This window comes from Archocentrus centrarchus, chromosome 13 (genome assembly GCF_007364275.1).
Source record: "Archocentrus centrarchus isolate MPI-CPG fArcCen1 chromosome 13, fArcCen1, whole genome shotgun sequence".
Classification (NCBI taxonomy): Eukaryota; Metazoa; Chordata; class Actinopteri; order Cichliformes; family Cichlidae; genus Archocentrus; species Archocentrus centrarchus.
The window spans coordinates 15,037,270-15,065,110 of record NC_044358.1 but is presented as its reverse complement, the minus strand read 5'-3'; the positions used below and the strand labels follow the sequence as shown (position 1 = coordinate 15,065,110).

The window sequence follows — 27,841 nt, the reverse complement described above, 5'->3', positions numbered from 1 at the left end:
CTACGCCCACTGGGGTTCAAATACCTGGGTCTCTCCACCTTTGATTTGAGAACTGAAAAGAGGTGAAACATCTCCAAGAAACAAGAAGAAGTCCAGTGACCCTTGTTTCAGATCCAGAGATACTATGACCTGGATGACTGAGAACCTACACAGTCATAACTTTAATATTTTTTGCTCTAAAACAACTAAAAAAAAGCTTTATACATCAAGTTGGTGTATGAGATTGCTTTGTTTTCTGTCTTTCAATTCATTTTGAATTTTTGTTAATTTTAAATAAATTCTTTCCAACCAATTCAAACTTTTTTCTTGGTCTGTTTGCGTTTTTTTTTTTTTAAATAAATAGATATAGCCATAAAGAGCAGCTGGATAGTATACTGGTAACATTACTGTCTTTGGAACTATAGACTGGGTGCTTGAATCCCAGCCAGGGCACAAATCCAGTAAAGGTCCCCAGGCTAGGCTACCCAAGCTTACCTCGTTACCTTCACCTTCCTCATCCTCTCTAACTCCTGTCTCAGCCCTTGGTATTTCTCAAGCTTCTCATGTTCCTTCTTCTTAGCATTGCTAGATCTAGGACTACGACTTTGTTCCTCTGCTTCTCCACCACACTATGTCCGGTTGGTTAACCATCACGAGTTTGCCCGTCTTTATCTGGAAGTCCCACAGGATCTTAGCTCGGTCATTCTCAACCACCCTTGGGGGCACATCCCATTTTTGACCTCGGGACTTCCAGGTCATAGTTAGCACAGATGTTCCTGTATACTATGCCAGCCTCTTGGTTATGGTGTTCCATGTATGCCCTGCCTGCTAGCAACCCTGTTTTTATGTGCTGGATTGTCTCAGGGTAGTCCATCAAAAAAAAACCAAAAAAAAAAAACCAACCTCATAGATCATTTTTGCAGGCATGTTTTATGACCAACACCTAGGTCTTAAAATAAGATTAAGTGACCTCTAGTGGTCGTACATGAAAGTGCATGTGGATTCAATTCAGTTTTATTAATATAGCGCCAAATCAAAACAGAGAAAACCCAACAGTCAAAACGACCCCCTGTGAGCAGCACTTGGTGACAGTGGAAAGGAAAAACTCCCTTTAACAGGAAGAAACCTCCATCAGAACCAGGCTCGGGGGGGGGGGGGGGTCATCTGCTGAGGCCAGCAGATAACATAACATGTTCCGTTTTCTCCGGCAATTCCAATTAACAGGTGACCTGCTCTACCTCCTGAGCTACAGCAACGTTACACACTGACATGAGCAGCGTGATGTAGCAGCGCTCATTCTGAACATCTTATTAGCACAAACGACTGATACTGTTGTTCGGACTGGAGGACACGCTGCTCAGGAGCATCTCTGCACAGCCTGCACCTGGAGTCTCTCTAGGCATGAGAAAACAAACATCTCAAAGTTGTTTATGTATTATTTATTTCTATTTATTTCAGTAAAACTATGAAAATAAGTGTGGAATAAAGATCAATCACAATGAAAATGTGAAAATGAATTTGATTTTTTTTTTTTAACCACTAAATAGCTCCATCGTGCACAGGATTAAAGGAAAATGCTTTTAAAGATAATGAGGACAAGGTTTTGAAGTTTTGAAGAACACAGAAACAGCTATTTATGACTTTCAGTTTCACTACAATGCTTCACTGTATTTAATCTCTAAAAGAACACAATCAGCTGCAATTTATTCTGATTACAGTGTATTTTTAAATTAAAAAATGAGACATTTCTGCACAAAATCTGCAGAGAACACCACACAGTAAAATAATAACACGCCAGGATTCTTTGTTAGGTATAAATAAAAAGTGTTCATTCCATATATCTAAAGCAAAAACCGTCTAATGAGGACATGCATATCAACAAGCTGCCCACAACCGAGACACAGAAGTAGCCTCTTATCCAGCTGAGGGACAAAAGTAATTAGGTTTTAACGTTTCACTCTGAATTGTAAATAAGAGAATGAAGTGGTTGACATAAGATCGCGGTGGATGTAAGTATATAGAGCAGGCCTGGGAGCAGGTGTGTGAGCAGATGGCTATAGAGCAGAAATCATGTTATAGTATAGTACCGTGATCATGTCGTGCTCCTGTCTCCTCCTCGGTGTCCAGCACAAAATGCTTCCTTTGCAGCGTTTATATCCAGCAATTATGTCTGGGTTTAAATGAGGTGGCAATTAATACTTCTAACATTATTGTTGCTTTTTTGTTTTTTTAAAAAGTGTACAAACTCAAACCAACTGAGGCGCATCCTCATACTTTTTCTTTTTAATTAGAAAATTAATTTCATCTGTCAAAAATAACAAGGGGGTGTGAGGTTTTCCAGTTTTTCGCAGTAATTTAATTCATATTATTTGGCATTCATATTTATAACACTAAGCACTTTCATCATGGGCGAGGTGATTAAAAGTGGCACGTGGATCCTCGTGAGGGCGTGACAGGAAAATCTTGACCCACATACACAATTCAGTGGCAATCTGCAGCCAGGAGACATTTTTCAAATTAGGGGGGAAAAAAAAAATTCCCATCTGACAAGGACACCGAGGCAGAAAGGACAAGATAGGGAATGCTGCGTTTACAGAATATGCAAATCGATTCAACCTCAGGAAATGTAAATTTAAGAAGATCACAGCAAAACTACAGCGTTTAAAAACTTGCTTTTAATCTGAAGAAAAATGTCTGAAGTGAAATACAACAGACTGCAACAGTATACTCATTTAAACGTGAAATTAGTACCTCATTTAAAATATTTTAAAAACCTTTTGCAATTAAAAAAAAAAAAAGAGGCTAAATTATGCTCTTCCAGTCTGGCTCTCAAACAAAGTGTCTGTAGATTTCAAATGAGTCTGCTGTGTACTTTCAAACTAATAGGATTAATACTTTCTATTTAAGAGACAAAAGCCCTGAACATTAGTGGAAATCCATGTTAATTACAAACCTTCATTAAGTCAGCACAGCTGTCAATGGCAGATAAACGTGACGCTCGATTCCTCCCGTTCTTTCAAGAATAGGACGTCTCTACACCCATAAACTCTTCACTACAGCTAATGGCAGAAAATCCTTACAGGAGTCACTCTGACCAACACCTGGAAATGCATATCTCCTCTTCTTTATTTTGGATTTTTCAGATAGAAATCGTCCTTTCACAAGGTTGATCTGTATTTGAACAGCCCCCCCCACAAACGCAGTATTATAGGGGGTCAAATTCTAATTGGATTTAAGTCACAAGTCTCATCAAAACACTGTAAGAGGAATCTATGAGAAAATACTGACTGTAGAGCTTAGAAAGAAAACAAAACACATAAATATGTAATGACTGCACTTTATAGTGAATGATGCACTATACTGCCAGAGGTATTCACTCACCAACCAAATAACTGAGTTCAGGTGTTCCAGTCACTTCCACAGGTGTATAAACCAAGCAACTAACCATGCCGACTGCTTCTGCAAACATCAGTGAAAGATTGGGTCGCTCTCAGGAGCTCAGTGAATCCCAGCATGGTACCGTGATAGGATGATACCTGTGCAACAAGTCCAGTCACTGCTAAATATTCCACAGTCAGCTGTTAGTGGGGTTATAACAAAGTGGAAGCGATTGGGAACGACAGCAGCTCAGCCATGAAGTGGTAGGCCACGTAACATCAGAGTGGGGTCAGTGGATGCTGAGGGTCATAGTGCACAGAGGTCACCAACTTTCTGCAGAGTCAATCACTACAGACCTCCAACCTTCATGTGACCTTCAGATCAGCTCAAGAACAGTGAGAGCTTCATGAATGGGTTTCCATGGCAGCTGCATCCAAGCCTTCCATCACCAAGCTCAATGCAGAGCGTTGATGCAGTGGTGTAAAGTGTTGATGCAGTGGTGTAAAGTGTTGATGCAGTGGTGTAAAGTGTTGATGCAGTGGTGTAAAGCACGCCGCCACTGGACTCTGGAGCAGTGGAGACGTGTTCTCTGGAGGGATGAATCACACTTCTCCATCTGCCAATCAGAGGGAGGAGTCTGGGTTTGGTGGTTGCCAGGGGAACGGTACCTGTCTGACTGCATTGTGTAAAGTTTGGTGGAGGGGGGGTTATGGTGTGGGGGTGTTTTTCAGGAGTTGGGCTCGGCCCCTTAGTTCCAGTGAAAGGAACTCTTAATGCTTCAGCATACCAAGACATTTGGGACAATCTGATGCTCCCAACTGTGTGGGAACAGTTTGGGGATGGCCCCTTCCTGTTCCAACATGACTGCACACCAGTGCACAAAGCAGCTCCATAAAGACATGGATGAGCCAGTTTGGTGTGGAAGAACTTGACTGGCCTGCACAGAGTCCTGACCTCAGCCTGATAGAACACCTTTGGGATGGATTAGAGTGGAGACTGTGAGCCAGGCCTTCTCTCCAACATCAGTGTCTGACCTCACAGATGTGCTTCTGGAAGAATGGTCAGAAATTCCCATTAACACTCTTAAACCTGTGGAAAGCCTTCCCAGAAGAGCTGAAGCTGTTATAGCTGCAGAGGGTGGGCCCACATCACATTAGACCCTCTGGATTAATGATGGATGTTACTCAGGTTCATGTGTGTGTGAAGGCAGGCGAGCGAATCCTGTTGGCAGTGTAGTTGATGTTCCTCTGATGGGAGAGATGAACTGTTTTGCCAATATTTTTAGTTAACATTTCAGACGACTTATTTGAAGCTGGATATAAACACGATTATGGTGTTCAAACATTTGCGAAACTCTATGAAAAATAAATTTACAAAGGGTTGACAAAAACCTCAAAGGCTTAGCAGATGAAGACTAAGTAGAGTCATTAATCACTACCCAGCCATCAGTTGTAAAGACACATCCAAAATAACCCTCTGAGGAGAATTTTCATTTTAACAGAAAATGAAATAATATAGCGCAAACTTCCACTAACCTCTGAAGTGATCCTGATAAACTAATTCCTGAATATTATTCCACCTGTGAGAGGCCGGAGGATTCGTCCCTGCCTGTTTGAAGGAGCCACACACTGAGGATCTGATTATCAGCTGGCTGTCCTTGCTGTGAGCCTGTTCAGCAGACGGCTGAATCTTGGCCGATAAACAAAGGTTCCATTCTCTCACTCAAAACTTGAGATGCTCAGCCATGACTGATAATTTCAGCGGTGTCGCTCAGTTTGATTGATGGACCTTCGCCTTGCTCAGCCCCCTCTAGGTGCAATGGAGAGATGTTTCTCATAAAAGATGATGCATCAAACTGCATGTGAATTCCAAATGCAATTGTGTGGTCTAAATTGTCAGCATCCTTGAGAAGGAGGTGGGATTGAGTATGAGTCTCCAGAGCTTTGCCAGTACCTAAGGTGTTTTATTTTAGCAGTGACACTTTATTTCAGTTACTGTAATGAAACTGTGATGTGCTACAACAAGACGTGCAGACAATTCCTCAAGGGCCTGAGCCCCAGTGATAACAGTGGAATTTATGCCATAAAACTAGGATGAATAACAATATAAAGATATCGAGGGAGACAAACTTTTCATGCCTTCATACATATTTTACAGAGCAATTAACTTTCCCTCATAATATTTTATTCTCTAAACTGTACAGAGGAACTAAAAATCTGATTGTATTATACGAAATAACCGCAGTACTGTAAATCTACAGCGATTCAAAGAAAATGTACGCTACCATCCCAGGAAATTTTGTCAGATCTAAAAGATTTCCTTCCAAACAGTGAAACAAATGCAACAACATATTATTATACAGAACGCTCAATAGAGGACTCCAGGTACATTATATGTTTAACACCCAAAAATTGCACCAGTACACAAACGTAGGCATTGTGATGACACATATGCTGCATAAAAGTAACAATGTTAATTAAGAGTAGAGCTCTGCCACACCGTTAGCCTGTAACGCAGGGCTACTGCACACAATGCTGCAAATCAATGGCAAGGAGCGATTTATGGCAACACAGTGAGTATCAATATGTGGTTTCTGAAAAATACACCATGTTACTTTGAACACATGTCACATTTCTGAGTGTAATAGCATGCAGACGCACAGGCCGGCTTGCGTGTGGGAAAACATTCACACTCCTCAAATGTCCTTAGCAGCAGTTTTAGCTTTGAGGTTCTTCCAAGTTGCATATAAAAGGATATTTTTTTTAACACAGAATAACTCAAAATCAAAATGAGATGTAAAAAGTTACTTTCACTGGAGAGTGAAACATGAACATTTGTACCTTTTATTTGGTATTATCCTTCGGTCTCCTCTCTTCCATGTTACCCATGGTTTGGGCGACGCCTTCGGTTTGCAATCTAGTAACACGTCTTTTCCAAGTGTGGCTATGACCCGGATTGGATTGGGGACAAATACAGGTGCTGATGCTGTGTAAGACAAACAAGATGTGCATTACTTTGTATGATTTATGAAGCATACCAAGTTACTCCTTGAATCAAATAAGCAACATCATGCTCAGTATTAAAGATTTACAAGTGCTTATATGGTCGTGGCTCCATATTTGAAACAATCAGTGAATAAAATGTATCCTTCTAAAAAATGTGAGCACCTGCTTACAGCAAAATTCCCCACAAGCTAATTATTTGCTTGTGTTCAACAGAAAATTACAGATTGGATTCTTGTGTCATTTTATGTGTGCGGAAAACCTCACCTGCTTATTTTATTAAAAATAAAAACATGAAATAAACAAAATACCTGCTGCCTGTTGCTGTTTTAATCACTGTGCAGTTTCTAAAACATATTACAAAATAATTAAAAGCATAATGCATGTTCTGACTCTTCAACTGTGGCATTTCAAACTAATTATTTTAAAAACGCTAGAGGGTTCAGACCGACACGTCATGACTCAAAACACGGCGGTAATCAAAACTTCTTTCAAATAACTACAATTTCAACAAAAATGATCACAAAGGAAGATTTTATGCACGCAGCAGCTTCAGTATTCTGTTATTTGCTGTGAAACGAGCTCCACTGGCTTACTCCAGCTATTGACTATCAGTATATAAATGCACACTGTGTTGTGCTGCCTAATTACTAAATGATGGACATGTAGTGATTACATGGCTGCGACCAACGTGGTCCACATGTATATAAATGTTTCCAAAGCGTAACTTAAAATATTTTCAACTAACATGTTTTTCTTGCAAAAAACAAATTAAGCAATAATTATGTAAAAAAAGGCTTCAGGCAGTAACATTCGTGTAGTGCTGGCATACAGCTTTGTTACAGATCAAGGCCATCTACAGGCTGCAGGGCTTTGTCAGCTGTGATTATTCAGATTCTGAATGATGCTTCATAGGTGACATTATACACAATGACAATTCAATCCCATCTGTAGCTTACAGGCTGACCCCCTCTCTCCCTGTAACACTTGTGTCTTTGAGCCTGAGTAGCTGTCTGAGTGGCAGAGGTCCCTCTAGACACGAAAGTAGCAGAAAACAGAGCAGTTGCTGTGTGTATTTGTTTTAATCAAAATAAGAGCAGGCCTGCAGCTGGTGTGGCAGCGGCACCCGCATCGCTTCGCCCGCCAGCCTCCCAGAAGAGCTGGATCTAGGACAAGATCGCAAACGTGAGGGCAGCCGCTGCCCCCGCGTAGCCTCTAGTGATCGCTCATCTGCAGGCTGTTATTAGTCATGTAATCTGTCCTGATAGTGTTTGCTTGTGGGGATCTCCACAGAGCACAGGTCACTAGGAAGATGCGGCTCGGGGTCATATTTATGAAAACACTCGTCAACAGCTCCCAAATATCAGCAGCGTGACTGTGACTCCAAGGAGGGCGAAAGCACCTCCTCGTCAGCACAGATAAAACTTATCAAAAAGCAGAACTTTTGACTCTTGCAAGCCTATGAATTTCAATCAGCTCAGCAGTGATTATTTTACACCGGTTTTATACTAATGGTTTAAATTGGGGACAAAAAAATAAAGAGAAAACTTTATCTTCTTGCAGTAAGATTTTCAAAATGCCACAGACTTGCCTTCAAAAAAGGGCAAGCCATACAGACAGTAAATCAAACTGTCCCTGAGGAAAACACGAAAGGGGAATGGGTGTCACAGATGTGTCCCAGTATGGAAGATGACAAGGAGAAAATAGTGCATCAAGACAGAAGAGTGGACAGCGATTCAGTATGACTTATGTTTTTACCCCGAAGCCTTGAGAAAGAGCACTTTCTTTGGCCTTTAATGTCATTAAATCTTTAAGTGCTTCTGATGCAGGTTATGCACCAAAAAAAACAACACACATACTCATGATGACAAAACTTCACAATACGTATCGATTCATATAATCATCAATGCATATAGATGATTATAAGCGATTATTAGGACTGACTAATAAACACCTGATGAAGATTCATTTTGCTAAGTAATGGGAGTAGTAATGTAGTCTGATGACAAACAATAGAGTGAAGATTCTAATGGAGTCATTAAACTCCATCAAAGAAACCACTGATGCCTCTCTCCTGGTGCTTGCTCCCATTAGTATAAATCTATACCTATAAGTCATTGGTTTTTGTTCTTCTCAGAATAAGATAGAACTGCTCAGAACTCAGCTTAATGCCTGCAGACACCTCATTGAATATAACCATAAGAGTCCTTCTTTTATTCATGCCGCCCACCGCCTGGGTTAAATCAGGGACCATTGATTGGCAATCAGCACATCTCACAGTTCAGCGTTCCCCGCTTGCCTTTCAGCCCCCCTTACCTGTCATGTGGTACCTTATTCAACTGTCAATACTGAATGTCTGCAATTTATTCTTTGCAAGATATATGCAGAAAGGAAAAGTAGCACAATTAAATTTACACTAATTCTTTCTGCTTTTAAAACATTCTTTGGCCCAATTTAAATACAATTTAAATAGATACCTAAAATCTTGAGCTCAGCGTTAGAGTAGACGGCCCCGTATTTATTTTCTGCAACGCACTGGTACATTCCCGAGTCCGTCTGCTGCACTTTGTGAATGCTCAGCTCCCCATTCACTATTTCAAGTCGACCCTGCAACAAGAAGAAAAGAATAAAGGAACATCCTTTCTGAATGTAGACATAATTTACAGGATAACACTGCATGTAGTGGGTGTGCAGTTTCATAGTTCCATGGTGCAAAAGAAAGGGTACCGTGAAGTTAAAATGGGTACCTGTGATGTCAAGGGCAAACCATTACGAAGCCAACGGTAGGTGGGCCGGGGCCTCCCGATGGCCTTGCATTCCCATTGGAGCTTCTCTCCACTATCCATCTGAGTATCATTAATCATTCTGACCCACTGCGGGAGGGCTTGAAGATAGGAAAAAAAAAAGTTATGAATAAGTAATTTATCCTTGAAGTACAGACAAGTCAGAACATGAGCTAATGCATGTCAACACACAATGTAAGGGGCTGAATTTAAGATCAGAGCTGTAAACATTAGTCAGTGATTAGTCAGTCGTATTTATTTTATTCTTTTTCGTGCACGGCGCTGTGTGACTGTCCGTGAAACAGCCTCATAAATGAACTTATGATGATTTGATTGAGTTTCAAATCAGATATGCCAAACATCTGATGTTTGTACATGTGCTGCTTTTTATCTTATGTATATTTAAGCTTTTTAACTCCTTAACACTGAATGTGCCTTCAGTGACAACGTATTTCAAACATCCCGCCGTTTGCAGACCGTATGTTGGGCGTGAAGCGCAATTTCTCAGCTTTCAGAAACCGTTTGATTTTTTCCAACAGGACAAACGACAGATGTTTCCACTTCACACAAAATCTGGACACTTCCTAGTTATTGTACTGCACTTAATAGATAAAGCAGATATATATGAAAAAGGAAGGGAGAGCTCTGAAATCATGTACCGCACAAAACATCTGTGGCTTATTTTTGGGACAAGGATTAGGTGGATTAAGTCCATTATACCTTCACATGAAGTGGTGCTACGGACCAGTGAAACACTCGGTGGCAGGAGCAGCCCATTCAGTCGGTTTGGTAAATGATGAATGTAACATTTGCATGTGTTTTGCACAGAAAATGAAGCTGAGCCTTTTATCGCGGCTCAGATTTGCAGAAAAAGAAATTCACTGTTGTGGGGATCGCTTTCATGTTTTTGTGTCACTGCATGCTCAGAACCGTCGGGGGGGTCACAGTAACTGAAGGAAATGAACAAGTAAAAATACATGTCAATAAGCTGGAGCAGGTTTAAAATCTGAATCCAATAAGGTCCCACCTGAGTGAGCATGGAAGCACTTTTGCTTGTTTGTTCACTACACTTTCAGGATTGGTATCATGTGTGTCAACATCTTCCCTGCTGGTCCAAGGCCAAGGCAAACTAAGCAATAAGAAACTGCCCTTCCTGGGGACTCCTTTACCAGCAGACTTTTCTCTTTTCCTCCACAGCCTACTTTCTTGTGTTCCCAAGGCTCCAACTCCATATGCTGCAGAAAATCTCTCTCAACTCAAGATCTTAACACTGTATAGACTGTAGGTTTTCCTTTTTATCTCCTAGTCTCTTTCCATCTAGTAGTTCTGATCCGTGATGGTGATTTTTTTTTAAGTTCTTGTACATTTACAAGATTATAAAATATACAAGAAGCTTTTACTGTGGCGGGATCATTCTGTCAGTCTTGAGTGGGAAAGGAAATGTTAATCACCGAGTCACGAATCCAGAAATTTTCTTTTATCTTAATCAATTTTACTTGTAATTTTTGCTTAAATAGTTTTTACTCTCAACCAAGAACTTAGTGCACATCTCCATCTGTATATTTCTATATAGAAATATTTGTTTGATGTCACAGGGACTGCACATGCTATCAGTACCAGAGCTGGGAGAAACCCACAACAATAAGTATTAATAAACAAAACCTGAGTATAATTATATGTTACTCAGTTCCTTGAGTATCGTTCAGTGCTGTAGGCCTTTATGTCAGGCCTATATTTTTTATGGGGCGCCGTCAAACGTCCCCACCGCAGTGACTCTACAATGATGCACGTGTGTGTTTTTGTCATAACACTGGAAAGGACTCTCTTCTGCAATCAACCTCGACCTATTCAAATTTGCACATGCTCATATTTTCTTATTTTTCTCTTTTCACAAGTATCTCATTTGATTTCTGAGAGTTTCAGTTTTACAGCGACAGACAGACAGACAGACCCTCGAACCTTCAGCACCACAGGAATCGATTTAACCACCGATTTCACCCACGGTACGCTCGATGTCGCCCTGCCAGGAACAGGCACCGCCTCCCACTTACTCATCAACACAAAAGACCACCAACGTTGTATACTCACAGATACTGGTAACTGTTACAGGCATGCACTGAGTACTAGTGTGTAACCACAAAGTTGGGACAACTTGTTGATGTTTGTGTAGACTTCACTGCAAATGTGTTTTATTTTGCTTAGACAAAGCTTTCACATGTATTTCTGGCATGTTTCTTTTTAAACTATATAGCACCCCTACACACACAATAAATATATCATAATAAGAAAGTAAAGACTCTAAATAATATCCACATCAGTGTATACTGTAGTACGACAAATTCCAGACCTAAATGGTGCACATTTCACTGTGGTGTAGCTCAGTGTGTGCAGACGGCGTGACGCCCACACTATTGAGCTGTTTCTCTCACAACAACATGCCAAGCACGATCTTGCCTGCTCTTTGCATATGGCACCTTCAGTAGAAGACTTTCTTGTGTGGTTTGATTGAATGATTATGGTCAGAAAGGTCTCCCTCACAATAAAAGTGCAAACTACCAGCTAACCTGTGTAAATTACATTTAGTGTGAGGCTGCTACAAATTAGGCTCCCTATTCTCCTTGTGATGTCAACAGAATGGAGGTTGCCAAGAAGAACAGGGCCTTGGAAATGTGTCCTACCAAGGTTGAAGAAGTCCATTATCTTGGTCCTGTGCACATGGCACAAATACTGAGGAACTGGGAGCCTCATAGATACGTTTATAATCACAGACGGCAGAAATCCAGGAAGTGATTCATCATTAGAAAACTGATAACTGCTCTTAGGTGAAATTAACCCCAAAATAATCATACACAACTGCACCTACAAAACAGATAATACAAACATAAGCATAGCAATAATTTATTGAATTTGCAATTCTTTATGTTTTAGTTGATACTTATCATCAATTAATAAATAATAATAGAAAGTCAAAGCAGTCTATTAAACCGTCACACTCAACTTCTGCTCTCAGCTCAAACAAAACAACATATTCCTCGCTGTGATGAATATTTGCTCTCGGATCATCTTGGACGGATCGATACATAATTAGATCATGGACTTTTCAGCAAACTCCTCTGGACCAGTACCAAGTCTTCAATTTGAAAACACTAAGTAGCAAAAATCACTTTATGAAAAATGACTGAAACATGCAAAAAGGACCAAAAATAGTGGACACACTAGTTAGACTGCCATTAGATAATTATAATGAAGAGTGGGAGGTCCAGTATCCACACTGCATACATTATCACATAACCACAATGTGCAAGGTGCCACTTTTTCATGTTTGAGGACAAAAACATGATACGTTGACTCACTGTAGACCTGCAGATGTCCCTTGAAAGCAGTGCTTCCTCGTGGATTCTCAGCTTTGCATTCATAAGTTCCAGAGTCCTCCAGCTGAATATTGGGAATCTCTAATACAGCCTGAGATTTCCGAAGTCTTGCTTTCTTGGGGATGTTGCCATTTATCTTCCTCCATGTGATTGTTGGCACTGGGCTGAAGAGAAAAGCAGTATGTATACCACACCATGTGATCCAGTAGCAGAAATAACAGAACTATAAGCAGTACAAGCAGCACTGCATACAGCACAAAGTCTGAGATTCAGTAATTCAATAATAATAATTTTAAAAAATCTGGTTCATGGTTTCATGAAGAAATAACATGTACAGGACATATACTCACAGATAAATGATCTTGTAATAATGTTTCCAGTTACTACAATTATTTTAGAACTCGTCTTTAATAAGATTTTAAGTACATGCGGCCTGGGACAACTTTAAAAAAATATTTAAACCTTTTGTATCTTCGACTCTTTTTGATATCCCATCATCCATATTCTTGTTTCATGATTCATCCGTTTGTTTAATCAAGTTATGTAAGTTTGGGGTGTAAAAACAAGTAATTTTAAAAATGTAAGATGATCTTCTGGATGTTGAATTTACATTTAACATTTTTTTGACCGATAAAAACATTTGCAAATATTTTCCAGTTTATTTTAAAGTAACAGAGAGCTGAAGAGAACCGGGCACTGATCCCAGTAATCTTTCATTTGCAGATAAGTAATGAAAACCCATGATGGGAATTTAATTTTCTCCTCTACACATCAATCATTGACCTTCTGACCGCTTATCATATATTTACTGTACCAAGTGACACACATCTAACAGCTACGAGACATCACATTTCAGAGGGAGAGGGACAATATTCAAATCAGGTTATTACAAGGCCAGAGAGATTTTTTTTTTAATAATTGGTGTTCAAGCAACCGTTATCAATCCCTGTTTATTCATGGATTCCCCCAAAGAGCCCTTTGACAGATTACTTGCACACGCAGAGAGAGAACGTCTTACTGTGTATGTGCACATTATAAGTCGTCTGCTGTATGACAACCAGATCTGACAGGTCTGTGAAAGTGACACCATACAAGGATTCGGTGAACCCATCAATCATTTAGCCAAGACGGAAATGTTACATCCTTGAGGTGCAACGGACTCAAATTAGGATTCACATCATGTTTTTGATTAAACAAATGTTTTTCTTCATTTTAGACAGGAACCTTACTGCCACTGTTTAAACGCTTCCTTCTAATTTCAGAACAGAAATAGAGAACTTTTCTAGAAAGCTCAAACATGTGTTAGGGTTATTGTTCATATTTCTGAACATGAGCAGCTGCTATCTTTCCACCTGCAAGACAGACACAGCTATATGTTATCACTAACGCAGCAAATTAAATGGGTCAAAACAGTTTGAAATAACAGGACGAAATATTAAAGCTCGATGACAAATCAAACATCAGTGGTCTAATGAGGTATTTTATTTGAAAGCTATTATTAGGTGTAAGAAAAACAAATACTAGCAAGAGTCACAGAGACTTAATCAGTATTCATGAATATGGATTTGAGTTGCTGTGAAGCACTTCATTGTATGTTATTATTGATGGAGAATTTTCTGAAGACCTTAGATCCAACTAAACTCTCAACAAGTCAGATAACGAAGGAAATCTATAGAGACCTTGAGAGGTTGGAACATGAGGGTAAATCTTCCCGAGTCTGTGGAAGGATTTCTCTCTGGAGACTGAATAATAAGCGCCGGGCGTGTACGTGTTCGCCGGACTGGGCGAGAACCGCTTCATTCAGCGCGTGAACGAGAAACTCTTCCTGCCAGCGTCTCCACGGAGCTGTCGGCATGAACTAGCAGGCTCTGAAACTCTAGCGATTGTGCTCCATTTCATCAAACTGCGTAAAGTAAGCATTTCATGCCCCAACATCTTGAATGAGTCACACACTGCAGTTTATGTAAGGTGTTACCCTTTTCAACTGAAGAATGTGCCCAAAGGCAAGCTCTGCAGATTACATCTTAATTAGCATCCACACAATTGCTGTGGCCTCATCTGGACTTGTTCCACAACAAAAGGTGCAAAATTAAATCTAATACCAAAATATAATAGAAAACTTGATTCCTTCACATCATTAAGATCTAGATAATACCCCATGATTTAGTTAATTTGTTAAACTTTCAATTTCTTGGTGCCTTTAGGAAATTCCAAACCATTTTAAAAAGAAATGAAACACAAAGGTGCATTTATTAATGTCTGCACCGGAGCACAAACATTAAGAACAGCACTGAGAGTATAAAATGTGCTGTGTTAAGAGGCACTGTTTCATGCTGACAAAGTGGTCAGCTTTAACTGCGGGGCTTCGAGAGCTTGATTCCCTCTGGGATCACTGAAACTAAAAAGTATATCCACTACTCTAAAGCTATTTGAATGAAACCTTCTAACACATGTTACATATTATATTTTAAGTGGAAATGAGTGGGTTGAATGTGTAACCCATCAAATGCACAAGGCTTTTTGAACTACAATGAACTTCATACTCCGGTAACCCTTGAAATAAAAGCAGCTAACAGTATTGCACTTTCCAGAGTTACTTATAGATGAGACTGTGAAGGCGGGTTTCAAATTGAATATCTGCAACTTGGACATTTGTAATTATCCATCCATCTAATTTATAATTATCTAAAGCTGGGTCGCAGCAGTAGCAGGATATTTCAGAGCACTTCTCTCTGCCAACGCTTTCCCTCCTGGGGGAACCTGAGGTGTTCCCAGGCCAGATAAGATATATAATCTCTCTGTAGGTTCTGGGGTCTCCTCCCAGTTGGGTGTGCCCAGAACACCTCCAAAGGGAGGCATCCTAAACTGGTGCCCGAACTACCTCCCTAGCTCTAATCCAAGCTCCTTCTGGATGTCTGAGCTCTTCACCCGATCTCCAAGGCTGAGCCCAACCACCCCACGGAGGAATCTCACTTTGGCCGCTTGTATTGGTGAACTCACTCTTTCGGTCATTATCCAGATCCCATGACCAAAGGTGAGGGTTGGAGCACAGCTGGACCGCTAAACTGAAAGTTTTGCCTTTTGGTTCAACTCTCTCTTCAACACAAGAGTCCTACTGCTGAGGCCGCCGGCCCCCCTCACGCTCCACCTTCTCCAAGAACTCCCTCAGTCCACCGTTTTCTCAGAGAACCACGGCCTCCAACTTGCCAGGCAGGCAAATTTATAATTAGTAAATCATAATCTACAGATGGATAAAAAGATTCAAAAGCCTAAATATTTTCAGCGGTGCTTGAAACCAGAATGTTTTTTAATTAGTTTGATTTGACTTTATTTAAATCTATCTTTGAAAGAACCTTTGAATCTGTTTTTCAAAGGTTCATTCAAAGTCATTGGACCCTGAATTACTGAATAACTGTGTTCACATTAAAATGGAATAAATATTTTTCTTATGATTCCTACTCAAACTTGTACTTTATCGCTTTTTTTATGGATGATGTAACCTTTTCACTGCAGAACCGCAGTGAGGGTCAGGTTAAAAAATCGTTATTAATTCCTACAGACGTTACTAAAATAGTTTACAAGGTAAACACGGCTCAAAATTCCTTCACATTAAGAGCAGCGTTCATATTGTTTTGGTTTTCAGTGTCTCGTTGTTCTCTTCGCCCTTCAGACGATCACATCAGGGAGCGCTGGCATTCACACAAAGAGCTTTTCTGCGCTGTACTAGATAGCAGTGCCATCATACATATTGATCAACAGCAGTACAAAACCCATTTTAACTTCATTTTCAGTGCTATATAAAGACTGGCATTTCTTAATAGGGTGCATTGATAAATCATTCATCTCTGCGTAAAAGGGTAAGTCACTGGGATCACTGTCTGACTGAAAGCTATCACGCACAAATTACTTCATTGAGGAGGCACAGGGCGAGAATTCATGCTGTTCAACCAGAATCCAGAAACTCCTGCTCTGCTTAATAGGAAAATCTAAGTAGAGTGGGATTATCATGCAGTGTCTATATATTTAGGAGATGACTGACCATAATGTGGATAATTAAATGAAATCAAAGTAAACAATTATGAGGCCCTTACTCATCTGCAGATTAGAGACTGTTTGCACTTAAGATAGGAATTAATAATTTATCCTAAATAAATACAAAACAAAATGGAGTAGGGAGGATAAATTATTATTATGAAAATTATTCCTTGCAGTATCAAACACCACTGCAGTCTTGCTTTTAAAAGCAAGATTAAACATGTTTTGCAATCTTACCAATACGAATGATTTTCAGAATAAAAGGTGCCCTCTTTTGTCATTTAGCCTTGTCACATTTAGAGGTAAACTCTTTCACAATTTTGAGCAAGAAAAAAAAAAGAAATATTTCAAAATGCATTAATGAAGCCGGTCGCACGAACTTTAGTGAGTGTGGGCAGTGGTTTGGATTTAGCCTCAGTGGACTAAAGAGTGTTTTCCCTCCTGGCAGACAACTATTACCAGTTTCCCTTTTTTTCAAACACATAACCTTGGCTTCCTACATTCATAACAGACCCTGAAAGCACCCAGGAAACACAGCTACATTAGGGCTCTCAATTATAAGAACACATGGGTCCCCAGGGCTGAATTCCCCATTCAGTCTCCCCCCCACCATGCACTAACATGCCATCTAACAGCCAGGCTACGATGCAGCACTTTTCTGCACTCACTTAACATACTGCCTGAAGACAAGATATGCCTGCTTCCCATTCAGGTAATGGAATAATGTAATTTAAAGAAGAGGGAAAAAAAAAACAGGGCAGGATTATCTAAAGGATCTCTGAGCAACAGAGCAGCAATAGGCTGTTCTTTACTGTTCCTGGTGATTAATATGATAGTGCTGTAATAAACAACCACCAATATTTGTGAAATATGCCCTTGTTTACTTACTTCCCTAGAGCGAAGCACTCCAGTCTGACAGTGACTCCTTTGGCAGCCAGAACAGATGTAGGGAAATGCACTTCAATTTTGGGCTCATATTCACCCATGACACCTGGAAAGGGTTAAGAAAGAGGAATTGGAGACATTAGAACAGGTATTACAAAAGCTGGGTGCTCTCCGGTCTGCCAGCAGTCTCCTGTGTTCTTGCAGCTCTGTGTGGACACAGCGATTTAAAAATCTGATGTTATACTGATTAAGTCAACATTCTTGTCCATATACTGATAAACAAGCAAATATAAATAATATACCTATTTTCTATTCCATCAGCAGCTTTTTTAAAAAATAAAATAAGAATTAAAAACTGAAGAATAAAATGCTGTGGTGCAGATTTGTGATGTTTAAACCTCTTAAAATAAACAGTATATTCAATCAGTGCACAGCTGTGGAATGTATATTATGCACAGGATCAGGCATATCGATTAACTATCAGCCTTTAGTTTATATGGTGTTTATTAGTAAGGCTATTTATGAATAGAGCTACAGAGTGTCGGTAAAAGCATGAGCAACATTAGCTTGGTTTAGCTCTTCGGTATGCTGCAATTTAATATACTTCTTTTTATTTTTTGTTGTGGGAAATTGTGGGAATGTAAAAGTCTGCAGCTGACATGTTGCCTTTATGCAAAAACACAAACATCACATCAGGACGACGTACTAACAAACATTCTCCAACTCAAGAGGGAAAAGGACTCTATTGTCCTCAAGAATTAGTAATCCGCTCGACAATTCACAAACACATTGTGAAGGACACAAGTGATAACATGTTATCAGTCTTGCTAAGTGCCACCATGACTAACACCTCTGTTCTAAGTCATTGCCAGAGGACGTTTCCTTTGTTTATTCATCTGTACGTTAAGCCGACCATTTATTTCCATTTACCAGGATGATGTGTCGGAGATGGCAATAAACTCGGAGTAACAAAGAAAAACACCATCATTTGAATGGGATTGGTATTATCTGTCTTATTAAATGGGTGTTTGCAATATGAGTATTATATGAATGATTTCATTTTCTCACAGGGATGTGCATATACTCTGTATAATCCTTTATCCATCCAGGTAAGAGATCAAAATCTCTTCAGAGAGACCTGACCAAGATGGACCCTATGTTATAAATGAACATACAGGCTGAGCAAGCGAACGCAACATCCCGATCACATGCAACAACATACCAAGAACACGTGGACTCACAATGAGGAAGAGAACTGTTTCCTCGAGCCTTTAAAACGGATTTAAAATCCCACAAAGAAACACTGTGGATTATTCCAGGGAAAAAAAAGGAGGGTGGCATACTTAAAAGCCGTTTTCCCAAATTCTGCTCTGACTCTGGCAAAGATTTGCTAAATATGATGTGAGTGAAGGCCATACTAACTATGCTTTTTACACACAGATTAACAGTGTATTAAAAAAAGTGAAAGAAAACCAACAGGAAAGTCTGCAGGTATGCAGAGAGGACCGCTGAGCAGCAGCATGAAGAGAACAGTGCGGTACGCTCCAATGTTAAATAAATGCAAACAGCACAGACGCACGGCTGAACCGGCCACCTGCCTGAAAACACATCGAAACACATCAGAGCATGTGTAGCATGACTCCACATGCATTATAAAGTACATGATCTCTGGGACAAATGACCTGCATGACATTTGCAGAAACCATAATTACACCTTCTACTACATGCACCTGACACTTTTTATGTGATAAAATGAATGAAGAAAGGGAGTGGGGGTTATTGAATTGTGGCCCACTATGCATGGAAAAAGAGTTTTATGATATTTGTTCCAAAGAACTTTTCAATTTCAATCTCATTCTCAACATTTATGGCTCCAAAGCAGCCCTTCACATATAATGAATTTGCAATATTTCACTGGCTCTTGCCGTAGTATATTCAATATCATATTCAGTCTCAGTGGCTGGACTTGATAGAACTGGAAGAAATAATGTGTAGACTCGGTGTGCTAAAACATTACCAACCCTACAGCGTAGCATTATATTTTATGTTCCAATTTCATTTATTAATCACATGAAAATTTGATTATTTTTCCCGCTGTATTTCATTCATTCCGCAAACCAATTTCAAAGTATGATGCCTGTTAACATTTACTGAAAATCCAAGCTAATATGATTTCAAAAGTATGCATTATTAGATCTCTGACCCAGTATGAGATGGGTTTTATGATACCAATCAAAAATCGCTAATGTGGAAACTTCTGAAACTTTATTTTAAAATAACAGAAAATACTAAACTGGTAACCCCTGGTTAAATATACACTTTAATAGTTTTTTTTTTTTCATCTCTATTGAATTGAAATGGTCCAGCCCCTCCTCTGAAGATTAGACTGGTCTTCCTAAATGGACTGTCACACCCATTAATCCAACCAGATCATCTCAGGTACTCCAACTGCAACCATAACCTTTCACTGATTCTGAAGGCAGGTATAAATACTCAATCTCTGCATGTTCTCATTAAAAACAGTGCATTTCAAGTTCTTTAAATTATTATCTTTTTAAAAGCATCAAAGAGAACGTCGATGGAGCTGCTGTATATTTATGCTACTCCTAACACAACACTGCCAATTATTTTCCTTCCTTTTTAAACAACGAGTTGTTGTGACTCCACCATTATAGCTTGTTGGGCGATAAAAAAATCATTCTGACATTCGTTATTCATGAACCTCCGGTCTTCAATAATAATTTAGTAAAGTGAAGCAGAGAAAAACATGCCCGTGCGTAGATATGCCTGCAAACATTGTCTTTCACCAATATTATTGACAGTGGGGAGATACAGAAAGTACGTTATGATATTAATAACACCAATGGCGCTGAAGCCCAAATAAACACTGCACCACTTATCTGTAAGTATAAATGACAAAAAGACAACATAGATTTTGGTTAGGTTTCTGAGGTATACTGACAGCTACGTGGGGTTTATAGATGGATAACTGCATTATTTCCACCAACCATAACACATGAGCATATCTGCAAGATTTATTCCTGTTTCTTTTTCTCTTGCATTACTAATGTGACCATGAATTTTATTTTATTACCTCAGCTTTAGTTACTGTTTCATATAACAGCATGTATCCATGACTTGTTAACCTGTTTGAGAATCACACCACTTGTAATATTTTTTATACATAACTACTAATAAAGGTAAAGTCTCAACAGTCAAATAAGTAATTATCTTGCATTTGCATGTAGTCAGTCCCATATGATGTTAAAAATAATGCAGCAGAACAGCTGTGCATCAAACGTATGTGCTCTATGTGCTTTACACTGGATCACATCCAGAAGCACTGCAAAACAATGCTCTCTACGGTAATGCTGTACAATTGCTTCTAAATTCACTAAAGCAGAAAATCAAAGTGATGGTGTTTCTGAGATGAACTGTTTTAAAAAGGTGCATTAGTCTGGGGTTCAGCGTTTAGCCCCGTTCTGCTCAAGGTGGATTGTGATCTGACGATCAATGGCTTCCAGCTGGGTATAATGGAACCCAGATGCTTGTTTTGATTAAGAGAGTGAGGGCTGGAGCTGACAGTGGTGAGCCGCACACAGATCCAGCTTGAACTGTCTGCTGTGTAATAATCACTCATTTTTACTGAGGCACAGATTGCACTGTCTAATTGGTCAGACTCCAATGACTGAAGGGCGGAAACAGCACGGCGACATTTGGGTGACTGCTGTGAGGTGCGCCAATGCAATTTTCTGAATTTTACACCCAAATTCACAACATAAGAGGCTGCTAGGCATCGTGAGATTTGAGCACGAGATGCCAAGACATTCTTTAGCGTAATGGACCTACAGGTGTAGTGATTAGATTTGGCCATGTTGTGCTGCAGGTGATGGTGCTGTTCTTCAAACCATGCGTCATTACCAAATAGGTCAGCAATGCTGCAAAACTGCTATCGCTTCCTTCATTCACAAAACAACCAACAGCTAATCTGCTGTTTCTTTATCCAGCCATGAAAAATATTAAAATGCTAATAGTCGACTGACCATATGCCCTTCTGACTCCATTCTGCATCTCAGTTACAGAGACACAAACCAATTTAGCACCGTTATGTGCAAAGTGTTATGCATGTCTCTGAGGGCCACTTCACACAAGGTTATGCAAATACAGAGCAGGAATCTTGCTGGAAGCGATGTAATTATAAAGAGGTAAAGTTGCGTCGTAACATTTGGAACAAACCTGTTTCTGAGGCACAGAGGCCATTTCACAGCTTCACTGGGGATGTAATCTCAGAGGCTCTTTGAAACCTTGACAATGACAGGCACCTGCGTGAAGTGATGGACGTTTCTCTGTGTAGTCGAATGTTAAAAACCTGTAGGTGAAATCCACACCTGTATCCGACAAACAGCTCCACACCATGGCTCCTGAGAGGCTAGTATAAAAGAGCGAATTCCCATCCACAGCAAGGGCCATTGATTCAGTTAATTTTATGCAGGAAAATGATTTCCCTGATGGCCAGTTTCACCAAAGCACATTGTGAGCAAAGGAGGCTCCCCACACTAATGTTAAAGCATTGCTCACTATCTATTTATGGTGTGTATGGAATTCAAAACGCCTTCTACAAACATGAAGCTCAGTGGAAAGCAGAACAACGCCCGACTTTATTAACCTATCTGATCTGAGATCTTTCTCTAAATGCATTATTATACAACATGCACAGCAGCAGAATACAAAATGTGGTTTTAGGTTTCTATCAGTGCTACAGCTATACCCTGGACTCTGTGTTACGTACCCAACGAGACACTCACCGTCAGTTTTCAGTGTCAGAGGTGTCGGAGGACTCAGAACTCTTGCATTTGTTACTGTGTTTTTCACCAGGCAGATGTAACTTCCTACATCAGAGGGCTGCACCTTGGAAATATAGAGGTTTCCTGTGTCCTGGGAAATGAAGCGTCGACTGTCCTCAGCCACAAAAGAGGGGAACTCATTAAACACCCAGCTGTAGATAATCTCTGCAAAGCAAGTGAAGACAGACACATTTTAGAAAAATGCCTTTTATATTTGTCCACTTTGATCTGTTCTTTATCTGTAAGAGAACAACAAAGCTTGGCAGCACCCAAAAAAGGTCTTTTGAACCTGTTTGACATGTGGACGATTGCACTGCACTCAAATACATTCCCCTCCAAAAGTACTGAAACAGTGAGGCCAGTCCCTTTATTTTTACTGTAGTCTGAAAATATTTGGGTTTGACATGAAAAAAAAATCAATATGAGTCAGAAGATCAACATCTCAGCTTTTATTTCCAGGTGTTTACATCTGGATCTGATACACAGTTCAGAAGATAGCACCTTTTGTCTGAACCCACCCATGTTTCTTGGAAGCAAAAGGAGTGGAGCCGATAAACTTAGAATAGATGAAGCCTCTGGGGTATAATTGGCCATTTTTTGACTACTTCTCATTTTACCTTTATAGTTCACCTTAGAAACTGTTCACCTCGCCTTGTTTGGTATCATATTTTTCAGCACAACCTCAAATGTGTGACTGTACACTTAATTTTTCATTTAGGCATACTGTATTAACAAATTATACCTAAAATCACACAAAAACATAAACTCAGAGGAAAAAAAAAAGTTCCACTGTGAAAACCACAAACATGTTTAATGAACTATTTTTACAACTGAAAACACAAAAATAAGTTGCACATTTAAAAAAACTTATTTACAAATAAAGCAAACAACAAAGTTATATACAACTATTTACACTAAAATGCAGGAAATGCCTCAGGCATTTTTTGTACAACTATTTACGGGATAATCAGGTGTCACAATAAGACGCCACACAAATTATTTGTTCCACTCCAAAAAACAGACTGAGGGGCCTCTACAGGCAAAACTCGCCATCCATATCACTGCCTGTCTTTGGCCACCCTTTCACCTGTTCCTCTGTAACCAAATGCCACATGTTGCCATATGATTTTCTGATTGGTTAATGTGGTGAATTTGGGTTTGGGTCTGGAGATTAACTAGGCCGGTCTAAAACCTTCCACTTCCTGTTCCTGATAAAAAAAAAAAAAAATCCAGAGTTTGTTCATATTGCAGTACAGAAACCAGTTCAGTGAATTTAAGTTGGGTTCATTTATATATATAAAATAGTTAATTCTGGATCAAATAATGATTTATGTGACTAAAACAAACAAACTACTTTTAAAAATAAATTTAAAAAACCTGATGATCAGTTGATCAGTGTCTACTACAGATCACATTAGAGGTCTGTTATTGTTCTACTGCTAAAAATCAATGCAACACAACATTCCTCAGAAATAAAGCTGACAAAATAATCCTCTTCTGATGAGATTCATGAGAACTAAATTAATCAGTATCAACATATCACCTTATTATCACCTCATGCTTATTTTATTCCCAGTGTCGCAGGTACTTATTTTCAGCAGATCGGCTAATCAACAACAGCTGCTTATAAGCTAACATTATGCTAGCTAATGTTAGGCTCAAGCTTCCTAAAAAAAAAAAAAAAAAATCACACTTTCCCCGATAAACAGTTTGAATTCTCACATAATATGAAAGTTTATTCTCTCAGTGTCCAAGTCATTAACAACATTAGATCCACCTCAAAGAAAGGTTCAATAACGCTGCTAACAGTAGCTAACTGCAGCTAACAGCAGCAAAAACAGCAGCGGTTACCGACAGAGAAGTCCCAGAAATCCTCAACAACTCACCTCAGAGTAGCTGTCATCGGACAGCAGTGAGCCTCTCTCACTCATCAAGCTGTTTCTGACACACAACGTTTTACAGCCTCCTCCAGAGGAAACAGCTGCTGACGCTTCATCAGGTAAACAGTGATCTTACAGCTAGAGTGTTTGAGGGGACCTGGGAATAAAAACTTAACACATATCTGTTTTTATTCCTGATTTATTGATAAGTGCTGATATTATTAAAATATGTCAAAATATAGTGTGTCCAAAAATGTTTTTATACACATTTTTTAAAAATGTATAATATCTTCGCTTATATCTGTAAATAGACTGTAGTTATGAGGGGCTTATATCTAAAAATGAAGAAATGTCCTGATTTGGAAGTATCTTTGCGACTCTGCATTATTGTACCTACATTATAATCAATCCAGTCCTTTTTGGGCACTTAAAATATCTTTATAGCACTGTGATTTTATATTTGTTGCAATTTCTGCTGCTGTCTTGGCCAAATCTCTGAAAAAAAATTAATTTTTAATGTCAGTGACAGCTTTTACCCTGATAAATAAAAAATATATAAAAGTCTCTTTGCCAAGAAGTGATTTCAGCCTCTACTTTGTGACAGGAGTGTTGTTTTTCACCCAAAATCACTTAATATCATTCATGAGAGACATGTTTGACATATGTTTCACAGATTTTAGGCCAAAAAATTTATTTACAGCAATTTAAATACAACCAATATTTTTTTTGGCAAATACCCCAAATCACTTTTTGCAGACAATCACTTTTTTGCACAACACCTGCCGGCCACGGCCATTATAGGGCTGTTATCGGGTACAGAAGGTTAAAACATGGAGGGAACTTGGTTTTATTTAGATGTATTTTTAAATTTTCAGTAACAGTTTGATACAGTACCGTCTGGTCCTCTATGTTCATGGTTCGGTTCACCGGTCTATACCATGGTAATCGGTTACCGTGAACTGTTACACTCCACTGAACTGTGTGTCAGATCCAGATGTAAATATCTGGGAATAAAAGCAGAAATGTTGATCTTTTGTCTCATATTCATCTTTTAATGTCAAACCCAGTCAACAGCAAAAAAATAAAGGGACTGTACAGTCCAGATACATTTTATTTATTACACTCACCCATATAATGCATACCGTGTATGCTGTGTACCTTACCGGCTACAAATGTATATAATATTTTGATATCTGTATATAGTGTTTTTGATGTGTGTGTATATGTGTGTATATGTAAATGTGTGTATTGACATTGATATATATATTTATGTATATAGTGCTTATGTATATGTGTATATTTTATTTTATTTTATTCTATTCTATTTTAGTTTTAGTTTAGTTATTTGTTTTTACTCATCCTTTTCAATTTTTCTCTGTACTGAGCTGCTGTAATGCGCAAATTTCCCCATCGTGGGATCATTAAAGTTTTATCTTATCTTATCTTATCTACTCACTGTTCCAATGCTTTTGGAAGGAAGTGTATAACTCCATAAACACAGGAACCACCTTATCACCAATATATCAATAGTGTATGAAGTGTTTAAAGTTTTGTTCTAGCTGTATCTATGTATACACTCTGTTTACACTAAAAGAAGTATTAACTGCATTGCAAATCACTGCTCAATACTTCTGAAACAGTGATCATTTAAAGGAGTCATGAGTATGGATTTTGCACAGCAACAAAGGCCATCGCTCATCATAAAAGAAATTAGAAAAATAATATTAAAGTGCTTAAAGTTCAAAGAATAGGCCTGTAATGACCCTGTTATTTGCAGTAAGGTTATTCTAATTAACTGGTGATTATCAGAAAGGTAAAACTGGCATATGATGTTATTCCAGGGCAGACTGAGTCTAATAAGCTTGGTTGTGTGTATAAATGTGCATATGAATGTGTAAAGAGTCATTAAAAACAGGACCAATTCTGATTTTATAGCAAATCATTTCTGAGTGATCATCATGTACATGCATCAAAATTGTATCTATTTTATTTCTAAAACAGAGTAAGATTAAAAGATGTAAAATCCTGACAGTACAGTAGGACAGGTGCAGCTATGTATCTTCACAATTTTGTACCTTATGAATTTGTTGGTTTACAAATCATAGAGATGCACAAATTGACAGGTGACAGTTTAATGGACGGATGGATGGCTGCAGTGCTAACTTGTGACATGTTTCCCATGTGTTTCTACACAGCCAACGTCATCATTAAACTGTGAAGCACAGTTAACATGAACGTATTGAACATTGCTAATAATATTCTACTCTTTGATCTGCATCTGTAATCTATGACAGGAACAGACAAAAAAGGGATGAGCTTCTCGTCCTCTCGGTAAATTATGAAAAACCGATGTTTCAAGGGTGCAAAAATGTTAGTGCACAGATTTCAACTCAATCCAACACTCAGTTTAAGCTCAAAGTTAGTAGATTTTTAAATACTGTATGTCAGCAGATTAATGCTAAGTTAGCATCATTTGCTTAATCTAGTTGTAAGATAATGAGGGAAGCATTGACAGGAAAGAGTGGGGGAAAATTGTTTTATTCCAGATTCTGGACCACATCACAAACTGCACCCTATAAAACTGAGAATAATAACTTAACACAGAACATCCTTGCTGCTATAAATGACAAGAGACCTCGCTCCAAACAATTAGCACTGTCAAAGATGCCCGAGTTTCAATAGATTCATTATACTCTTTATAAACACTATTTACCAAAAACACACAGAAACGGATCAAAGCCCTCAAACAGAGGATAATAAACTTTTCACATCTCAGTGATTCATAGTTATTTTTACTCACAGAACCTTTGTAAAATAAGTGGCATTTTAATGTCTTTGAATCCTCCCACAACCATTTTAACCCAAACATTGTTCAACACTCAACATATTCAATATGAATCTGAAGTGTGACACGCTCTGACACACCAAAGCATTCATCACAGCAGGAAATTCTATAGCTGAGGCATCTATTTAAACAAATCAAGCTTTTATTTCATGTAAGCAGTACTGAGGAAATAAATTATAATCTTACCTGCATTGTGTTTTAGAGCATAATCTGCAAACATGAAAAAATAAGCATCAAAATAAAGGCTCAACAGCATGTTGAGACTGGCCTCCCATGTTTTTTTGGTTTTTTTAAACCTGAAACTTATTATCATGAGACAAAAATGGATTTTAAGTCACATTAATTTTGTGCCTGCAGTTCGATGAGTGTAGATCACTGTTTGCAGAGTAATGCTGGAAAAGCCTCAGTGCTTGTTTTTGGTTTCAGAGTTTTAGCTGAGGGATGATAACCTTATAAAATATAAAACAAGGCAATATCATCCAAGCTTGTTTCCTCAAGTACTTTCTTACTGTAGTATAATTTAGCCACATGTATACACAGAGAGCAGGTACAGGAAACCAGGTATTCTGTGTGGTACTTTGTAGATCGAATCTTTCATTTATTTTCTTATTTACTGTTTAAATGCTGAGTCTTCTGTAAGAGTAATAAATATGAAATCTAATACAACTGTTCTGAATTATACAATTAACGGCTGAATGATTGCATATAATATATTCCGTATCGACCCGCTTGGCCCATCTAATGAATATAATGCAAGCGATTCAACACGAGGGGCTTACAGTGTGTTGTTATGAAACCTGGGTCAATTTTACAATCTACAGCAGCAAGACTGCAACAAA

General features: G+C 38.8%; 1 protein-coding gene across 1 annotated transcript in view; it reads right to left on the bottom strand.

Annotated features, from left to right (window-relative positions):
• The window catches only part of cntn5 (contactin 5), a 121,469-nt gene that overhangs the window by 18,061 nt on the left and 75,567 nt on the right, over positions 1-27,841 (bottom strand). The window contains exons 7-12 of the mRNA XM_030743985.1: positions 22,239-22,442; positions 17,437-17,539; positions 12,496-12,677; positions 9,107-9,243; positions 8,837-8,966; positions 6,198-6,342 (exon numbers count right to left, since the gene is read on the bottom strand). Coding sequence (XP_030599845.1) covers positions 6,198-6,342; positions 8,837-8,966; positions 9,107-9,243; positions 12,496-12,677; positions 17,437-17,539; positions 22,239-22,442 — 901 coding nt within the window. The remainder of the gene's footprint in view (positions 1-6,197; positions 6,343-8,836; positions 8,967-9,106; positions 9,244-12,495; positions 12,678-17,436; positions 17,540-22,238; positions 22,443-27,841) is intronic.